This window comes from Macadamia integrifolia, chromosome 7 (genome assembly GCF_013358625.1).
Source record: "Macadamia integrifolia cultivar HAES 741 chromosome 7, SCU_Mint_v3, whole genome shotgun sequence".
NCBI classification, from domain to species: domain Eukaryota; kingdom Viridiplantae; phylum Streptophyta; class Magnoliopsida; order Proteales; family Proteaceae; genus Macadamia; species Macadamia integrifolia.
The window spans coordinates 18,419,326-18,439,629 of record NC_056563.1 but is presented as its reverse complement, the minus strand read 5'-3'; the positions used below and the strand labels follow the sequence as shown (position 1 = coordinate 18,439,629).

The following is a 20,304-nucleotide window of genomic DNA, read 5'->3' as shown; positions in this document are numbered from 1 at the left end:
AATTTTTAATAATCCCCAAAAATGATTGATTGAGATTTGGGGCTTATCAGCTAAGATAACGGGATCATTTATAGTTAACTAATTGATTAAAAAGAAAAAAAAATCAAGAGATTCCTTGTCTTCTTCCCCGACAAAAATTTACCTATAGAGGAACGTCAAATTATTAACAAAGAAATAGAGAGAGACTTTTCTTTTTAATTGTAGGTCACATCTAGAGTGTCAAACTCTAACCCGAATGGGTGAAGTCAGATCAAACAGATGGGACAAGCTCCAACTGAAGCCTTATTGGTTTGGTTTTGGATTGTAAGAGTTGTAGACCCAATTGAAAACTGGACAGCACTAAAACCACATCAAACATGAAAAATGGATCAAAACCGAACCCTAACTAATACCAAGTTACCAATATGAAAATCATAAAAACATGTTTTTTTCCTATATATATATATATATATATATACATGATAAACAGAATCTTATATCAATCCATTAAGAAGAAATCGAAATAAATAGAATCCAAACTAGTTCAAAATCGAACCTTCCCTTATTGGTTTGGTTTCAAATTTATTCATTCTCATATCAAAACTGATTTAACCCGATCGAACCGATCCATTAACACCCCTCACATATAAGGGTATCAATTGGTCCAGTGCGATACAGTTTGATTTACATTTTGACAAAGTGCAATTTAAATTCGAACAAGATAGGAATCAGCCAAAATCAAAATCATTTTGCATTCAATTTGATTTTAGATATTGGTTCTATTCTGTTTTCATTATCCTTTTCACAACCGATTTAGATGCAATTTATTTCTTTGTGGTCTGATTCAGTAAATAGTGACTCCAATATTACTCACATGGTCACATCTGTCCCGAATCCCTGTTCGAAGCATCATCACTTTAGAAGTACAAACAAAGAAAATAGGACAAATGGCTGTCTTCATTAGGCATCCAACTTGGCAAACATTACTTGGGTGCTGCTCACTCAAATCATTCTAGAATTCGTTGAGGGGTATTTTCACGCCCAGCTGTCTCTGAACTCTAGATATAGTGGCCATGCTGGCAGCATTCCTTACCCTTAGGCTTGATTGCCTGAAGCTCATGGGAGCTATTAGGTTTCATTAACGTAGCTTTAACATAAATGAGAATCAAAATAAGGTGCTCTAGCTCTACAAAATCCATGTATTATTGCTCATATTAATTTTATAATTTTACAAAGTAAAATTTACAAGAAAAAATTATTTTGCTCCACCAAGAAGAAATATTTGCAAACCCAGAATCAGTGATGTTTGATACTCACTCAGATGGCTTTCTTCTCCTTTTCTTTTGAGCTTTATTTTCCTTCGTATTATAGGTGTTGAAGTTATAATCCTCTGTTCCGTTGCAGAGGCAGATTCCGTGATATACAAAGCTCCGATAATCTATTCGACGTCTCTGTATATAATAATCTACAATCAACAAGATGTGGCTAAATCCACCTGTTCATCTTTGACCATCAGCAACGTCCCAATCGGAGAGAGAATCCAACCAAAAAGAAAGAGATGCAGAGATGTTCCGCAGCGACGTTGGATCTCTCTGAATCTACTTCGGAGGAAGAGAGAATATTCATTCTCACCTTCTCTTTCTGAGTCTCTGTTTCTCTCGCAGGACGGTAGGAGTGAGAAGAGTGATTCAGGAATCAAGAGAGAAAGGAGTTTGCAAGAGATCGTAAGGAGCCCACAAGGCATCTAATGGACAAGGCCTGTTAGCGTCGAGTCTCGCCCATGGCTTACCCTTTCCGCTCCAATGCAAGAGACTCACCGGGCCCGGATGCAGATTTCTACAAAGTCCCCGGAAATTGTCGCCACCGAGGCCGTGTTGGTTCCATCGGTGATCCACCGGAGCAATATTCCCGGCAAAGACAAGCAGAAAGGGAGGCAAAGAACCCAATTCGTAAATCCTCATTCGCTTCTGGAGTTCCATCCATTCCTCAATCTTAGTAGTATAATCCCCAGCGCGCCATCGCTCGAGATCGATAACCATGACCCCGGTGTTGAAGTAGCAAGCCTTACGACCGGCAAAGGTTAAGGATAGAGCAGGGTTGGACCAGAAGGTTGTGGTGAAGTAGGAGGTGAAGTTAGCATTACAGTACTCAGGGGCAGCGAGGACGGAATGGTCTCCCAGGGGAGTGGCAGCGAGGTCAGCGATGTCGTCGACGAGGAGGAGATCGGAGTCAAGGTACACAACGCGGTGGACGCAGAGAGGGAGAAGATTGGCAAGGTAGTTACGGGCGTAGTTAAGTGGGCAATCCAGTGCGGCACGAATGGAGGTGGAGATGAGACCGGCCACGGCGGAGTCATCGAAACCGTACACTTGGAATCTCAGGTACGGGAAGGATTTAGCGATGGTGCTGTGGAGGTGATCTGCGTCGGCGGAAGTGGAGGCGACGAAATGGAAGGCAACGTTCTGAGGGCAAGAAGAGTGTTGGAGTACGGAAAGGATGGCTGCCATGGATCCCCTTAGGTAGGCTGCGTCCAACGTCATTGCTACGTGGATGGTTAGATCCGAGCAGACATTGGATCCTTCCCCATCGTCGTCTTCGTCGATAGTGTCAGTATCTGAGATCGAGGGGCATTCTGGGGAATTGTAGAACTCGGGAGCTTCTCTGAAGTGGGGAGTAGAGGTTGCAGAGATGGTGAATGAGAGTAGGGTCAGCAACAGATTCACAAGACACAGGGTGTGATACCTATTTAGTGTTGGTTTGGGCATGTTTCAGAACCTCTTGTCCTCCCCTCTCTCACCACAGAGAGAGAGAGAGAAAGTAGTTTTGGGAATGAGGACAAGGGGTGGAGGTGGAGGGGGTTTATAAAAGAGACAGCGAAGAGAGAGAGATAGAGAGAGGTTTGGTTCTTCATCCTTACAGCATGTAATGTGCGAGTGGTGGGAGTTTCTCTCTCTTCTGGTACTTGGCTTTGAACCCACGTTCGCTATTTAAAAAAGAAAAAGAAAAAATGGGGAGGTGGCTACTGGCCAGTCAAGGCGCTGTTAAGGAGGCCGGTGACTTGACTTCCTTAACAGTGACTTGACTGACTTCACATTAATTACAAATTAGAAAAAATTAATTAGAGATTTTTTTTTTCCTTCATTGGATTCCAATTTTCCACTGGCGGTTTCTCACTCTCATTAATCAATCGGTTCTGTGAAGTATTTATTTATTTACGTAAGTTTCAAATATTTCCCACCATTTCTGTCTCTCTCTCTTTTTCTTTCTTTTTTTATTTTTACACAGAGAATTTGGATTAGAAAACTTAACTTGGAGAATCCATCTAAGTTTTGTTGCTAAATGGGTTCGTCATCGTCCTCAGGTGGGCAGCTCGCTTAGGAAGGAAGGGAATAATAGGAAGCCAACAGCAGAGAGACCTTTGGAGAGGGACATACCAACGTTGTGAGGACGTGCGAACCGTCATTTTTTTTTTTAAATTTAAGCAATTGTTTCCAAATAGCGACAAGTTTAAAATTACCAAAAGAAAAACAATTACAAAAGGGAATGGTTGATGAAAAGTTTGGAATTACTTTTTGATTTCCTTTTATATATATTGACTTACTTACGAGGGGATGATCTAGTGTAAATAAGTCTAAGGTATTAGACTACTCTCTAGTTTTAGGAAGGGGTTTTTTTCCTATGCAATAGAGGTGGTAGCTCAGATCCAACGTCCTAGAGGACCTTGAGGCACATGTCCGTATGTTGGGTTCCGTGTTGAGGCATTCCAGGACATTAGATTTGAGATGGTGCCTCTATTGCAAGTAAAAGAGTCGGACCCCTAGTTTTGACCATCCCTTTGATCGATAGCCACGTGGACAGGATGTCGCGTAGGCTATATTTGGTGGTAGTAGTAGTAGACAAACTATACCTGTGATGGTTTAATTGTAATCTCAAAAGGGTTATTTGAGGGTTCCTCTCATAATAGAGAAAACTCATTTGTCATTCAAAGTCGATTAAGGAAGGGCATTAGTTCGACCCCTTCTACATTTCACCTTCTTGAAATATAGTATCTAGTGGATTAATAGTTTAAGTGTGGTCTAATGGTCATTTTATTGGCCCCTAGTGGGTCCCCTATCTGGCCCTATTGTAGATCTTGTATAAAATTAAACGATTAAAAGCCTCCAATGCAACTTCAACCACCACCTCCTCCGAGTGATGATTGTCTGCCGTAGATGCGGCAGTGTGACAAGCATCAGACAATCGAGACGACATCGACACACCCTTGATATTGTTTCGACCATCAGATGCTCACCCCATCACCGCATCCGTGGTAGAGGATGTTTTCATCACCTCCTCCGCCGCCAACATTACCACTTTCTATACCAAAATTTTGGGTATCAAATGACACTTGAAAATTTATATAAAAATACAAAATATAATTTTTAAATAAAAAATTAATTAAAATATATAATGATTATCATGCAAACCCTTAGGTGAGCTGCGAGGAAATTTGCAATAGAACTCCATAAGCCAAACGTACCAGAAATGGCCCACCATTTTTTCGTATTTATGAGATATTATAACATAGATTTTTGGTTGGGGTATCCCCGATTTACATTCATAAATCTGGTACATATGGATATATGGTCATTACTCTTATACCATTCATTTTTTTTTTTTTTTGTAATTAATGGGATTCTCTTTCTCTACCAACACTTTCACTATCACCAACGATTCATTTAAGGGTTGAGAGTGTTTGGACACGTATCCCTAAGTATTAACAGGTGTTGGGATGCGTGACCAAATTCTCCCAATCTTTAAATGAATCATTAAAAGGTGATTGAAGAATGCAATCGTAACAGAGGAGCCAAATCCGTACTAAACGCATGAGATTCTGCCCTGGCGCATACGGTAGGCAAGTCCCAGAAAAGCCCTGGCCGACATAAGCCCAAACATCTCTCATGGTCGAGGCATACATCATGGGGCCATCAAGACCCGGTAACATTCATCAAATTTTAGGTTATCTGTGACCTCATCATCCCACCAGCCTAAGTACTATCGGGGGCATTTTGGGTAATTTATACGTAACAAAGTCAAGAATTGAGAATTTGGTGTGGCACGTGTAACTTTCTCAATGGGACCCATGGCACGTGGAGATAAGAAGAATAGGAAGCGTTGTCTCCCCCCTTGTGTCTCTGTCACTCATCCTGTCCCCGGGCTCTTTGGATTCTCTCTTATCATGTTACTACTCCCTCGTCCCTCTGTACTCTTCTTTGTCTTCTTGTTACTTCCCTTTCTCCCCACATCACTATCACTATGTGAGTAACCAACGCTTTCTCCTCAATGCATCTATCTGTTGTGTATATAATTTCAGTAACAATAATAATATATGCTAGTAAGGGTGTAAATTGGTCCAGAACCCAATATTTTATTTAGTTTCAAGGAGTGTTGGTTTGATCTGGAATTAAAGAGAGTCATGTCTCACTTCTAAAAATTGATACTCGTATTTTATGGAACCTGTTTGGTTCTAGTTTTGATTCTTATAATTGGTTCATACTATATATAATAAAATATATTACACTATAATATAGTAATAATATACTATACTCTGCATGGTTAATCTTGCCATGTTGAAAGATGAAATGGCAATTCAAACAGTAGGCAATGGTTTGGATTGATTTTGTAATTAAATCATTTACTCCTTTTGTATTTGCATACTCTTTTTTCTTGGTATAATTATATTGGCATATTTACTTATATATTTTCATGCATCCGGTTGATGGTTCAATGTTTTATTATACTATTTAACAAAGTTCTTGTAGACTGAAATTTGACATGTGAATAAGGATCCTTCAAACTCCACTTATCAAAAAAAAAAAAAATATTACATCCCATTTAAGTTTGCGATGTGCCAAAATAAGGCGCTTGTCAAGACTAAAATATAAATCCAATTATAAGAAAATAAAAAAAAAAATCCTAAAATTGCTAGTCATGGTGGCACCATTCATTTTCTTTTCATATAAAAAAACATGTGGAAAAAAAAAAATGTTAAGTGATCACATTCCTTTACACCACATAGAAGGGGGACAAAATGACCTCCCTAGTCTTTATATTGTACACTCCGACGTGTGTGCCCTCTTATTGGTTCTTGCATTAATGATGTAGGGACCACGCGACCAGACAGCCAATCTTTGTCCAAAAAACATATAAGTAAAATCCTATCAAAAGAAGTAAAAAAAAATATCATCAAGATAACTTGGATCGTATATACCCTTTTTTAATTCGTCTCTAAAAAAGAAAAAAAAAATGTATAGTTCCAATGATTTAAATCATTCATCAATACATGTGCGGTAACATGCAGTTTGCATATGTGATCAATCATTAAGTGCAATATTTATGGAAACATATTAATTTCACTTATATAATGTGCTCCAAAAGGCCAAAATATACTTACACGTTATAAACAAGCAAATTGATAAGAACGAAGTGAAATAGGATCCATGTGCCATTAGTAGTTCAGAATATGAGAACTTTTAAAGAATTTTAGATCCGTAATACGAGAAGTCCCGTATCAGATCATGGCCGCGGGGTCACCATGTGACCTAACCCTTCTCTTCAAATGGGGTACCCCACGGTAAGGGACAGAGTCGGGAAAAGTAAGCAAAACGCACTTAGCACATGGTCCCCTTGTCTCCACGTTGAGTTCCTCTATTCAGATAGTTTCAAAAATCGGACCAAATTGGTGGTCGAACCAAATAAGGAACCGTCGTCCTCTTCTTCAGTCTAGTCAACACTAAAGAAGGCCCTCTTCAGAACATAAATAAATGGAGGCCCTTTGCCGATAGTGAATGGAGAATCCTCTGTCAATAGAGGTATGTTTTTTGGGATAGATATTAGGAATACTGAAAAGGGTATTTATTGAGAAAAAATTTCTCCTAAATAAAATTGGAGGAGAAGGATAAGTAAACCCCAACCTCCGTGCGATAATCATTTGAACGGGATATGGGATGAGGTCATTTCAAAAGAGGAAGGGGGGATCGAAAGAGAAAGATAGACAATGGGGTGTTAGCTTACAATACACCAACGATGTGCCCAACATTTTTTCCATAAAAATGAGTGATATTTTGAAAACCTTTTAATTTTATCTAAGTTGTCTGACTTTATTTTGAGTTTTTTGGAAAAAAATTTGTACACGTTTCAAAATCTTCACTTACATTATGTTCCTTCCACTCATTCTCTTTGCCTCTTGTTTTTGAACCATGTTTTTGCCTCTCATTGGCTATGATTTGAAAGCATAGGTTGCATTGGCAGTGTCGCAACCCTCTTTCCCTTAATATTTATTATTATATTTCAAATTTAATATTTTATTTAATTTAAGATCTTCTTGATGACAATTGACACTCCTCAAGATGCCAAATAATTTGTAACTTTATTTTTTTCCCCTTTTGATATGACAAGAATTCCCTTTTTTCAATAAGTGATAGTCATACCACATGTATACTCAAAAAATGTGCATCACAATGATACATTTTGATAATAACATATGATATGCCACTTTAACTTATTTTTAAAAACTCTACAATTTATGCACTTATCTTAAAGGGTTGTTGGAAATAATACAAGGGGCAATTAAAAGATGTGTCAAATTCTTAATTCCCTTATAGAGTAATTACAGATATTTCATTTTAGTTATTATTTTTGTCTACATCGGGCTCCAGTCAAGAAACTTATACATCAATAGAGAAAGCAGATTTAGAAATAAAAGCAAGACGTTAGTTATCGGAAAGAGATTATATAAACTTATTTAACCAATCCCTTGTATCAATTATCCATCATATATAAGACAAAAAAAATGGGTTCGATAATAAAAGTCCCTCTTCTTTTTTTTTTTTCTATAAAATTAGATTTAGGAGGTTAAGTTGATAACAAGGGTAGAGGAATATTTTTGCTTTCCAATGCGAATAGTCAAAGGCTTAGGGCATCAAAGATGTCTGACCCGAGATATTAGACAAGTGACACAAAGTTCAGAATGAAACTTCTAATCTCGTCTATCAAGGCAAAACTGACTAACCAGAGGGAGGGATTTTTTGAATGCCTAATGCCACAACATAGCAAACTCTATCATTCAGGCACATTCAAACAAGAGGGGCGCACACAACAATTCATCATAGAATTTCGTGACTACAAGATGTAAATTTCATTGTTCATTGCACAATTTTCATAATTGAATTTAATTTTTCATTTCTTAATTATAAAATGTAGATTTGTTGACTACTATATTCGATTAGAGAGTAATCGCATAATTGTTATAGAGTAAGATTTGATTGGAGCAACTAGAAAAGATTCTTTAATTAGAAAGAATTCACTAGTTCAAATGTAGGATAGGTGTGTTTGGAATGCATGAAAGGAAAAGAATTATGTAATGATTTTCTTCGTGTTGTCTTTTACTTAAGCGCGTGTTGACTCAGAAGGGACAAAAAAGAGAGGAAATTTTAACTAAAAATATTTTTCCTCGGTACCAAAAATCAAGAGGCATCTCTTATGCTTCAGGAAACTTCTTTTACTTCTTCTTCGTCCTTACATACGTGCAGGCACGACTGCTTTAGTTTTTAACACAGCTCGCATGGTGGAAATTCCAAACAATTTCAAAGCTTAAACCTAACAATAATCCAACTTAATTAGATACGTTTTAGGTTTAAATATTTCTTCAAAGAATTGCACATAAGTTTATTCTCTTACTAATCTGTTACCCAACCCCACGCATCTCTTCTTACATTTGACTTCTCTTGTTTAATTCATCTCTCGGATTACTAGTCTCCAAAACAATGTGCCACCATTTAAATAAAAAAAAAAAAAAAAAAAGAAGTGTTGGTGATCCCTATCATAATTCTACTACAGTAAAACTTAATCCCATAAACCAGCTTATGAAGTGAGAAAACTTAATACCCTAACAATCCACATCATTTTTTTTTTTGGTTATTATTCAATAGGTTTGTCTCTCTAAGGATCTCAACGTCATTATTCAATTGACTCTGATTCGTGAAGTATTTACTGATGCATGTAATTCTCAAATATTTCCCACCATTGCTCTCTTTTTTTCCCTAGAAAATATTTAGCAAGAAACACTACTTGGAGAATTCATCCATGTTTAATGGTAATGGTAATGGTTCATCATCGGTGGTAGCAATTCGCTTAGGTAGCAAGGGAATTTAATAGCATGGTAGAGAAGCAATACCAACAACAACTACCATAACTTAAGCGCAACAATATATATATATATATATATATATATATAGAGAGAGAGAGAGAGAGAGAGAGAGAGAGAGAGAGAGAGACCTATGGAGAGGGACATACCAACGACAAGTTTAAAATTACAAAAGGAATAGTTGATGATAAGTTCAATTTAGAGTTAGATTTCCTTGCATATATATAAGACTTGACTCCGGAGGGAGATGAACTTCTAACTTAGTAGCAAACAATTAGGAAGTTGGGCTTTGACGTAAGTGATAGATAATTGGGCTCTAGTGTAAAACCATGAAATGTCGATGGATCAACCCTCTAATCATTTTTTTGTTATTTACATCCTATAGAACTGTCCAAGGGGACTTTACTCACACACATAGGAGGAGAGGGGAGGGGAATGCGTGTAACAAGAGTTGATCCCTAGACCACAAACCTGACGCCTGCTCTACCAACAGAAGTTGCAACCAGTGCACTATGCACTAGATTCAAGATCAACCCTCTTATCCACCCCACGTTCTTGAAATATAATAACTAGTAGGTTTTTTTGGGTAATGAACTTAATAAGTAAGCGGTTCATAATAATTAATTATGTTTTATTGATCCCTAGTGTTGGTCTTACATTAAAAACAAGACTTGACTTAAGAGAGGGTCGGTCAATGTTTCTTATGTGGCCCTCTTATGTGAGTTCCAAGGAAATATGAAATACAACTCTTTGAGCTCAAAGTCTAATTGGGTTGCCACATTTATCTAATGAATTCATTATGGTCCAAAATGTATTATCAAAATTGGCCCACCATTTTTGTATTTATGATTGATATTATGGATTTCTTGACGATATATATCCATTCATATATCTAATATACCAGTCTTCTTTCTTTTTTGTGTGCAATCTCTTCTTCTACCAATACTTTTGCTATCATTAATTTTTAATCAATGTTAGGTTTTCAAAAATCTATCCCAGAAATATGGAATCATATTTCGATTCAATCTAAAAAAAATTCACTCTAAATCAAAATAATGATGTCATTTAATACAGAAAAGAATACTCTCACCCTTATCCAAACGTAGAGGGAGGCAAAATGATACCCTATGCATCCCTCATTTGAAGTACAAAAAAGTCACCTCAATTAATGTCTTGCGTGCCTCCTAATTAGCCCTTTTGCTGGCACAAAGGCTGCATGACTGGAAGCATTATCTTTCAAATACTAAAGAGGGAATTCTACCCTAAACAACCACGTACGAAAGATCTACGGTAGACAAGGTATTAAATGCTACCCCACATAGGCCCAAACCTCTCACATGGTTGGATGTATATCTTGGGGCCATCAGACCCTGGAGGCCTGGACCCTGTTGATCGATTTTTCGTGCATGATCTGTGACATCATCTCTTTACCAAAAAAAAAAAAGGATCCGTGACCTCATCATCCCGTCAGCCTAGTACAGTGGGTACTTTAGGTAATTTACACCTCCAATAGTAGTCATCATAAGTCCACGTTTGTGGAAAGCAAAGGAAAAACGTAAAATAGATCCTAGTTTTTACGGCCCGACTTAGTCCCACAGAAAAATAACAAACAACATAACATAACGAGATCACATATAACAAAAAACATAACGATTTATGTGGTTCACTTAAGATGGATTATATTCATGATCGAGTGATAACCAAAACTTTCATTATCTAAATGAAGAGATTACAAGACATTAACCCTCACCTCTTTGTGAGACAACATCCTATATATAGCATTTTGGCGTATCACAACATATAGAAACACTAATCCCCAAAAATATAAAAATACTCTTAGTATAAATGAGACTCTTAAAACAAGCAGTTAGTTGGAGATCCTACAAGCTGTCTTAGGGTACCATGAGATCATGGGTTCAATTCCCCTACTTTATGTTTGATATGATTTTTTGGAACTCATTAAAGTCCATTATACGATTCTGAATGGTTTCAAAGTATTTATGTATTTTTTTTTTTTTATAGAAATTACATATATGTATAGTTTATTCTCTTTAACCACAATTTAGAATTATGTGAAAATATGATGGTTGAAGAAAAAAGAGAGAAAAGGTAAAGAAAGATGAACACCAAACACTTAATGTGGTTCAGTTGGAGAGGAATGAATCCAACCTATGCCTACGAATATCCCTGTGAATCCGCTATAAATCATCTCCAATTTTACAATGCTTATTTAAGGTTGATGAGAGAGCAATTAAATGGTGAGATCTCTCATATAAGGTAAGTGGATAGTTACAATATCCAATTTTCAATGGTTGTATATGCTAGACTTGCATTAGGATAACTGTCAATCTTATCTTGTGTTGGCAATATTGAGTCTCTCTTGATCACCGAGATTTGGTTTCTTACACGCCCTTGCAAGTTCAACGGGGATGAGATCACCTTGAAATTATCAAAAGGTACATAAAACGTGATGTAGATACCGCATTTGTGAATAAATCTGCAATATGATTCTTAGTAGAGATGAAGCGTACATCAAGGTCACCTTTGGCCACTTTATCTCGTACAAAATGGAAGTCAATCTCGACATATTTTGTGCGAGCATAGAATACTGGATCGGCAGTGAGATATGTGGCATTTACCTTGTCACACCATAGTATAGGAGCACGTGGTAAATAAATATTGAATTCCTTCAAAAGTGACTATAGTTTAAGGGTGTTAATCGGTTCGATTTTGGTTTAAACGGTGCAGATTCGTTCGGTTCATATTTATTTGACTAAAACCATAACCGCACCATTTACTAAATGGTTCCACTTTCTGAAACCGTGACCATTTAGTAAATGGTTTCAGTTGCCACGGTTTCTAAACGGTGTCGATTTCACGGTTTTAAACGGTTTCGATTTCGATTTATTCTATATGATTTGTAAAACGGTTCACAATCGGTTTGTTATAACTTGCAACCTTCTCTAAACTGAAGATCATAAGCTTATCAAAAAATAATTGGCAACCACAAATAACAGATTCTATATTAACCATGGGATGTCTTAATTTGATAATCTAGTACTATTTCTTTGCATGGTCATTCTCAAACATTTAGAACTAATATCATACAACATCCAAATCCAGCATTCTACAGCATAAAATATTAAATGACAGGTGGTTTAGCCAAAACACCTCATCTATGATAACATAATAATATAGTAACATATATGGATTACAAGTTCATGATCTAAAGCCTAAACTTGAACTGAATTGCAATAAATCATACAAAAGAAGGATGAGCACTTAATTTAATTGTTAATTGTTGTACGGATTACTGCCCCTTCTTTATTTAATTATTATACGGATTAATCGGATCGGTTTAAACGATTTTAAACGGTTTCAATTCAGTTTGAAACCAACGGGTTCCGCTATTAAAATCGACCCGACCCGTTTAGTTAATCGGCCTGAAACTTGAAACCATAGTCGCACCATTTATTAAACGGTTTTGTGGTTTCGATGTAAACGGATCGATTCGGTTTCGGTTAACGGTTTCGATTATAAATTCACATCCTTACTATAGTTAGATGAGTTTAACTACAGTATTTGCAATAGCACAATATTCGGATTTGGTGCTAGAACATGCGACTGTGGTTTGCTTCCATGAGCTCCATAAGATTATTTTGGACCCAAGATATATAGCAAAGTCGCCAGTAGATATTTTATCATTTAGACAACCTGTCCAATCGGTATCGGAGAATGCTGGTAATGTCATAGAGGTTTGTTGATCAAGAATAAAACCATGGTATATAGTCCCTTTTAAGTACCGAATAATCTGTTTCACAACAACCCAGTGATCAGAGGTCAGTCTATGCATAAACTGGAAGACCTTGTTTACAACAAACTGGATGTCAAGTCTCACGAATGTAGCATATTACACTGCCCTCACATTACTATGGTATATGTTTTGGCGTTAAGGTTCTAGAAGTCATGGTAATTCTTGTTGTTGTTGACATTGGAGTAGAAACCACTTTACACTCTATCATATTGATGCCAGAGAGTAAGTTAATAATATACTGTTCTTGAGAGAGAACGAGACCCTTAGAAATTGGCACAACATTGATACCCAAGAAATAGCGAGGAAGCCCCAAGTTTGTGACAGCAAAATGTAGCAGCCATTTGTTGGATTAAATGAGAGACGAGAGGATTACTTCCTATGACATTATGTCATCCACATAGATTAAAATGTAAATTGTCTGCCCATCCTTTGTTTAAATAAATAGAGACATGTTTGTTTTGGAACCTTCAAAGCTAGTCTCCAATAGAAAAAGAGCTTAGACGCTCAAACCAGGCCCTTAGAGCTTGTTTGAGACCATAGAACGACCTATTTAAACGGCACACATGGCAAGGATATGAAATGTCATTGAACCCGGGTGGTTGAGACATGGACACCTTTTCATTCAGAAAACCATGTAAGAAGGCATTCTGAACGTCCAACTGCAGAATTGTCTAAGACTACGACAAAATAATAGAAAGAACTAATCGAATAGTTATTGGCTTAACAATCGGACTAAGTGTTTCAGCATAATCAATGCCCTTCTGTTGATTGTAACCTTTGGTGACAAGTTGTGTTTTGTATTATCAATTGAGCCGTTAGATAATAATTGTGCCCAGCCATTTTCCATAAAATTGGGTGGTTTTTTGAAAATCTCTTAATTTTATCTGAGTTGTCTGATTTTATTTTGAGTTTTTGTTTTTTTGGAAAATGTTTGTACACGTTGCAGTTTAAATTTCCACTTACATTATATCTTTCCACTCGTTCTCTTTGCCTCTTGATTTTGAACTACGCTTTTGCCATCCACTGGCTATGATTCGAAAGCATAGGTTGCACTATGGTGTAACAATCCTCTCCCCTTAATATTTATTATTATATTTCAAAGTTAATATTTTATTTAAAGATTTTTTTATTGACAATTGACACTTCTCAAGATGCCAAATAATTTGTAACCTTATTTTTTCCCCTTTAATATGACATAGAACTCTTTTTTTTTTAATAAGTAATATTGTCATTCCACAAATATACTCGAAAAATGGGCATTGCAATGACACATTTGATAATAACATATGATTGGTCACTTTCAAATTATGTTTTAGAACCCTTCAATTTATATACTTATCTTAAAGGGTTGTTGGAAATAAGACAAATGACAATTAAAAGATTGTATCTAAATTCCCGTAAAGAGTATTTATATGCACTCTCTTTTATTTATTATTTTTGTCTGCATCGCGCTCCAGCCAAGAGGCACTTATATGTCAATAGAGAAAGCAAATTTAGAAATAAAGCAAGATGTTAGTTGTCGGAAAGCGATTATTTAACTAATCCCATGTATCAACTTTCCATCACATTTTAAAGACTGACAAATTGGTTCAATAATAAAATACCTCTTTCTTCTTCTTCTTCTTTTTTCAATTCTATAAAAGTTAAATTTGGGAGATTAAGTTGATAGTGAGGGTAGAGGAATTTTTTGTTTTCCAATGTGAATAGTCAACGCGTAGCGCATCAAAGATGTCTGACTCAAGATATTAGACAAGTGACACGAACTTCAGAATGAAACTTCTAATCTAGTCTATCAGGTAAATTAAACAAAACTGATTGGCCAAAGGAATGATTGTGTTGAGTGACCAATACCACAAACATAGCCAGCTCTTTCACTTGGGCACATTCAACCAAGAGGGTGCGCACATAATAATTCATCATAGAATTTCTTGACTAAAAAATGTAGATCAATTCGTTGTTCATTGCACAATTGCCATAATTGAATTTGATTTTTCACTTCTTCATTATAAAATGTAGATTTATTAATTGTTGTATTCGATTAGAAAGTAATCTCCTAATTGTCACAGAGCAGCATTTGATTAGGGCAGCTAAAAAGAGATTATTTAGAAAGAATTCACTAGTTCAGATGTAGGATAGGCTGTGTTTGGAATGCATGAAAAGAGAAGCCAAAAAAAAAATGAAATTTTAATATTTTTCCTCGACACCAAAAGTCGACATAAGGCATCTCTCATCCTACAGTACTTCATCGCCTTCCTCATTATCTTCTTCTTTTACTTTTACTTCATCCTGCCTACATGCATGCACGGCAGCAGCTTTCCTTTATAACGCAGCTCGCATGGTGGAAACTCCAAACAATTTCAAAGCTTAAACCTATCAATCTTAGATACGTTTTCGGTTTAAACATTCTCCAAAGAATTGCACATAAGTTTCTTCTTTTACTAAGCTATTACCCAACCCCACGCATAAAATTTGACTTCTCTCGTTGAATTCATCTCTTGCATTATTAATCTCCAAATAATGCGCCACCCTTTAGATAGAGGAAAAAAAAAGAAGGTTGATGATTCTTATCATAATTTTAATTTTACGACCACAGAACTCAACCTCATAAATCAGCTTGTGAAGTGAGAAAACTCAATACCATATCAACCCAAATTATTTTTTATTTATTATTCAATAGGTTTCTCTATCTATTAATCAATCCGCTCTGAATCGTGAAGTATTTATTGATGCATGCGAGTTTCTCTCTCTCTCTCTCTCTCTCTCTCTCTCTCTCTCTCGTTATGGTCGTTGTTGGTATTGCTTCTCTGCCATGTTATTAGTATTCCCTTGCTATTGCCTTGTTATTAATATTCCCTTGCTACTTGAGCGATTTGCTACCACCGATGATGAGCCACTAGCCTTACAATTTTCGAGAGAGAGAGATATATATACCAACGATAAGTTTAAAATTACAAAAGGAATTGTTAATGATAAGTTGGATTTAGAGCTTTTTTTCATTATATCTATAAGACTTGACTTAGGAGGGGAAGAACTTCTACCTCAGTGGTAAGCAGTTGGGTTCTAGCACAGGAAAAGTTGTTGGTTCAACCCTCCTACCTGCACATTGTTTAAAATAATAGCTAGTAGATTTTTCTGGGTAATAAATTTAATAAGTTAGTAGTTAATAATAATTAAGTGTAGTCTAATGATCCCTTTGCTAGCCTCATGGGTCCCTATCTGACTCACTTCTATCTGGCCCTCGTGTTGGTCTTATACTAAAAACAACACTTGACTTAGGAGAGGGTCGGTCAATGTTTCTTATGTGGCCCTCTCATGTGAGGCGTACGGTCTTAGGTTCGATTCCCCATCTATGCATCTGCGATTTAAGTGGAGACTATGGTGATGGATTATTGTGCTAATCTCCCCAAGGATTAGATAAGGTGCGTGTAAGCTGGCCCGACACCATGATTAATAATAATAATAATCATAATAATAATAATAATAATAATAATAATAAAGCTACCGAGAAATATGGAATACAACTCTTTAATTAAGCTCAAAGTCTCAATTTGGGGTGGTACATTTATCTAAAGAACTCATTACGGTCGGAACGTATTACCAGAAATCCCCCACCATTTTTGTATTTATGATTGATATTATAGATTTTCGAGGATAATCAATGTAAGGTATTCAAAAGCCATCCCAGAAATATGGTATCATATTACGATTCAACCTACAAAAAATGATTCACTCCGTATCAAAATAATGATGTCATTTAATAAAGAAAAGAATCATTATTATCTTATTACCCTTATAAATTATTACTTTCTAATCTATCTCCTTCATGGTTTGTCCTTTCTTTCTCTCTCCCTTCTCCACCAACCCAAAAGGAAAAACTCACTCAAAACCCGCCGGAATCCACTATTGGAACACCCCATAAACGTGGTTTTCCAGTGACCCGAATACTCTTAGTAGATCTGACTTATCTGATCTCCTTTGGCCTGCCTTAGATCCTACAAGTGTTGCTTTGCTTCTAATGGAGGCTTCCACATAAGTGAGTATTATAATTTTCCAAATTCAGAATTTTTTTTCCTTTATGCCTTTCTAAAAGAAGATCAGGCATACATATATATATATATATATATATATAGAGAGAGAGAGAGAGAGAGAGAGAGAGAGAGAGAGAGAGAGAGAGATGCGAGATCTTCGTGGGCGTTACATATATGAAGGCAAAAATCGTGTTCATCATTGACTTGGAATGATCTTATTGGTCTGTTTCAGACAAAAAGCAGAGAATCTTTTGAAACACGAACCCGTTTCTACTGTTTCCTCCCTCTTTCCTTCTTAGTTTTTCTCAATATTTTATATTACAATAAGGTAAAGGCGATTTAAGCAGTGGCCTTTACCTTATTACTCTTATTTATTATTATATTTCAAATTTAATATTTATTTTAGAAATTTTCTTATTGAAAATTCACATTCTTTAAGATGTCAAATAATTTATATTCTACTCTTTTTTTTCTTTAGTATGATAGAAATTTTTATAATAGAGTCATTTCACATCTGTATTACAATAATACCTTTTAATAATGACATAATGATGTCACTTTCAAATTAATCTTGAAAACCCTTTTATACACTCATCTTGAAGAGTGATAGGAAATAAGATAATGGGTAATTAAAAGAATGGTTCAAATTCTAAATACACCTATAGAATAATAATAGATACTCTCTTTTTATTTATTATTTTTGTCGGCCATGCACTCAAGTCAAGAGACTCTTAAATGTCAATAGAGAGAGATTTTCAAAATAAAGCAAGATGTTAGTTACCGGAAATTGAATAAATTAGCTCATCATACCAAAAATAAAAAAATAAAATAAAAAAACCTCACTTTAACCAATCCCTTGTACCATTATCCATCCCATTTAAAAGATAAAGGAACTGATTCGATAATAAAATCCTTTATTTATTTATTTTATTTTATTATTATTATTTTTTTTTTGGTAGTTCTACAAAAGTTAGATCCTAATAAACAATCAAAGCCTAGGTCATCAAAGACGTCTGACCCAAGGTATCAAATAAGTGAGCGGAACTTCGAAATGAAATTTCTAATCTATCAAATAAGATAAAATGTCGATTTCACTACTTATCACACAATTGTTATTATTGAATTTGATTTTCATTTTGATTAGAAAATAAGGTCCTCATTGTTCAGATGCAATTAAAAATAGACTATTTAATTAGAAATAATCCAATAGTTCAGATGTAGGATAGACTATTAGGAATGTTGGTGTACGGTATCTTGTATTCCATCGCAGTTTAACCCAAGGAGTACTAGTGCATGCTTCCTATAGGGAATACGAAGGTGTAAGAGGGCGCAGTTCGGCTCGAATTTTTTATTTAAAGGTAGTTTCGTACTTTTTGATATTAGGGTTTTTTGCTATATATTTGTAGCTAAAATTACTTTCTCTGTAAACAATTTATGAGAGGTGTAAACACGAGTGTCATAACTATATTCTTCATTGATGGTGAAACAGAATCTCATTTTACCAAGATGTAAGCAATCTTATCGAACCTTGTAAATCTATGTGCATCATTTTTAAAGTTGTGTTACCACAAGAATGCATGAAAAGAAAAGAACTATGTATCATTCTCCTGGTATTGTCGGTTACTTAAGCTTGGTGTCATCCTTTACTTTAGCGCGTGTTGACTAAGTAGCTAAAAGAAATTTTAAATTAAAAATAGTTTTCCTCGATACGAAAACTCAAAGAAGCATCTCTCATCTTTTCACTACTCGCACCTCTTATAACATTTGACTTGTCATGACGACTCACACAAATTACCATTTGAAAGGTTACACGCCCTTGGGCCAAGGTCAGCCAACTTTGAATAATCGTTTAGCTTTCAATGCATGCTCTAGTTTGTACCGTGACTAACACCTTCGAGATCTATCTATTCATAAAATTTCATTTTAATTCAATTTGTCATGGAAAACAAATAGATTCTCATCCACCTTTTTTTTATTAACCGGAGAAACCTTGACCTTAGCTATCGTATCTTAGAAGAAAATGATAATTTTAGATTTCCACAATACTTGGTTCATTGCCCTATTATCTCAATGATCTTTTACTCAACTTTTAAGTAACCTCCAATACAAACTAATATGTCTAGTATCTATATAATACAGATACAAATATATGTAAAAAACTTTATCATATATATATATATATATATATATAATCAATTCAATGCACTTGTCTCGTTGTACTTTGCTATCCATTATATATATGATTTGTTTTTTACATATTACTTATTTATAATTTTTTATGCTTCAAAACTATTTTTTTCATATATCTTAAAAATTTGTATATGTATCTTTAACATATCTAATATCTATCCGATACAATACGATACATGTTATAAAATCACCCTTCCAATACAATACCCGATATTGATATTTTAAACGTTATTTTACTTCATTTCCTCCATAAAGCTCCCATCCAGAATAACCAGCCAACTAGATGCCTCAGTTGCTATGTCTATAGTCCAACATCACATTTCACTTTCCAACTGCAACTAGTAGACAGGTGGACTGTATTATCAACAGAAGATGAAACTGCTGCTAGCTAGGGGTTCTCCGGATTAGAAAGTTGCTCTCCCAAAGCTGATAATCAAGGGAGTTTCATATAAGTTACTTCTATTTAGATATTCTCACATCAGCTGTAGGAGACTCAAGTATCATATATAAGAGTACTACCTCACTCCAAGCCAATTGATTTTAAGATGAAAACTTTAACACTATCGAACCAACGTCAACGTCTGTCTGAGTTTAATGTTAATAGATTTGTCATTGGATGGTAGAAGCTCCCTTAGGTAGCAAGGGAATAATAGCATAGCAGAGAAGCAATACCAACAACAACAGAGAGACCTTTGGAGAGGGACATACCAACATCTCACATGGTCTCGGATGTACATCATGGGGCCATCAGACCCTGGACCCTGTTGATCAATTTGAGGTGATATATCTGTGACCTCATCATCCCTCCAGCCTAGGGGTACTTTAGGTAATTTACACCTCCTATAGTAGTCATCACAAGTCCAAGTTTGTGGGGAAAAAAAAAAAAGGGGTTAAGAATAGGGATTTGGTGTGCCACTTGTAACTTTCCTAATGGGACCCATGGCACTTGGGGAGAAGAAGAAGATGAAGAAGCACTGTTCCACTTAGTTCCTATCCTCCTCCCGCATGGGGGCTCCATATGACCCAACCAGTGTTATCAATTCGGCCGAATAATTCGCAAATTATTCGGTCCGGCCGAACCGAATTTTTCCAAATTTTATAAAAAATTC

At 35.8% G+C, this 20,304-nt stretch overlaps 1 protein-coding gene across 1 annotated transcript; it reads right to left on the bottom strand.

The window, feature by feature from the left end:
- Positions 1-1,160: 1,160 nt before the first annotated feature.
- LOC122083420 (probable galacturonosyltransferase-like 1) lies at positions 1,161-2,902 on the bottom strand. Its single transcript, XM_042651225.1, has one exon. It carries the CDS (start codon positions 2,742-2,744, stop codon positions 1,668-1,670), a length of 1,077 nt encoding a protein of 358 aa, XP_042507159.1. The 5' UTR covers positions 2,745-2,902; the 3' UTR covers positions 1,161-1,667.
- Positions 2,903-20,304: the final 17,402 nt, after the last annotated feature.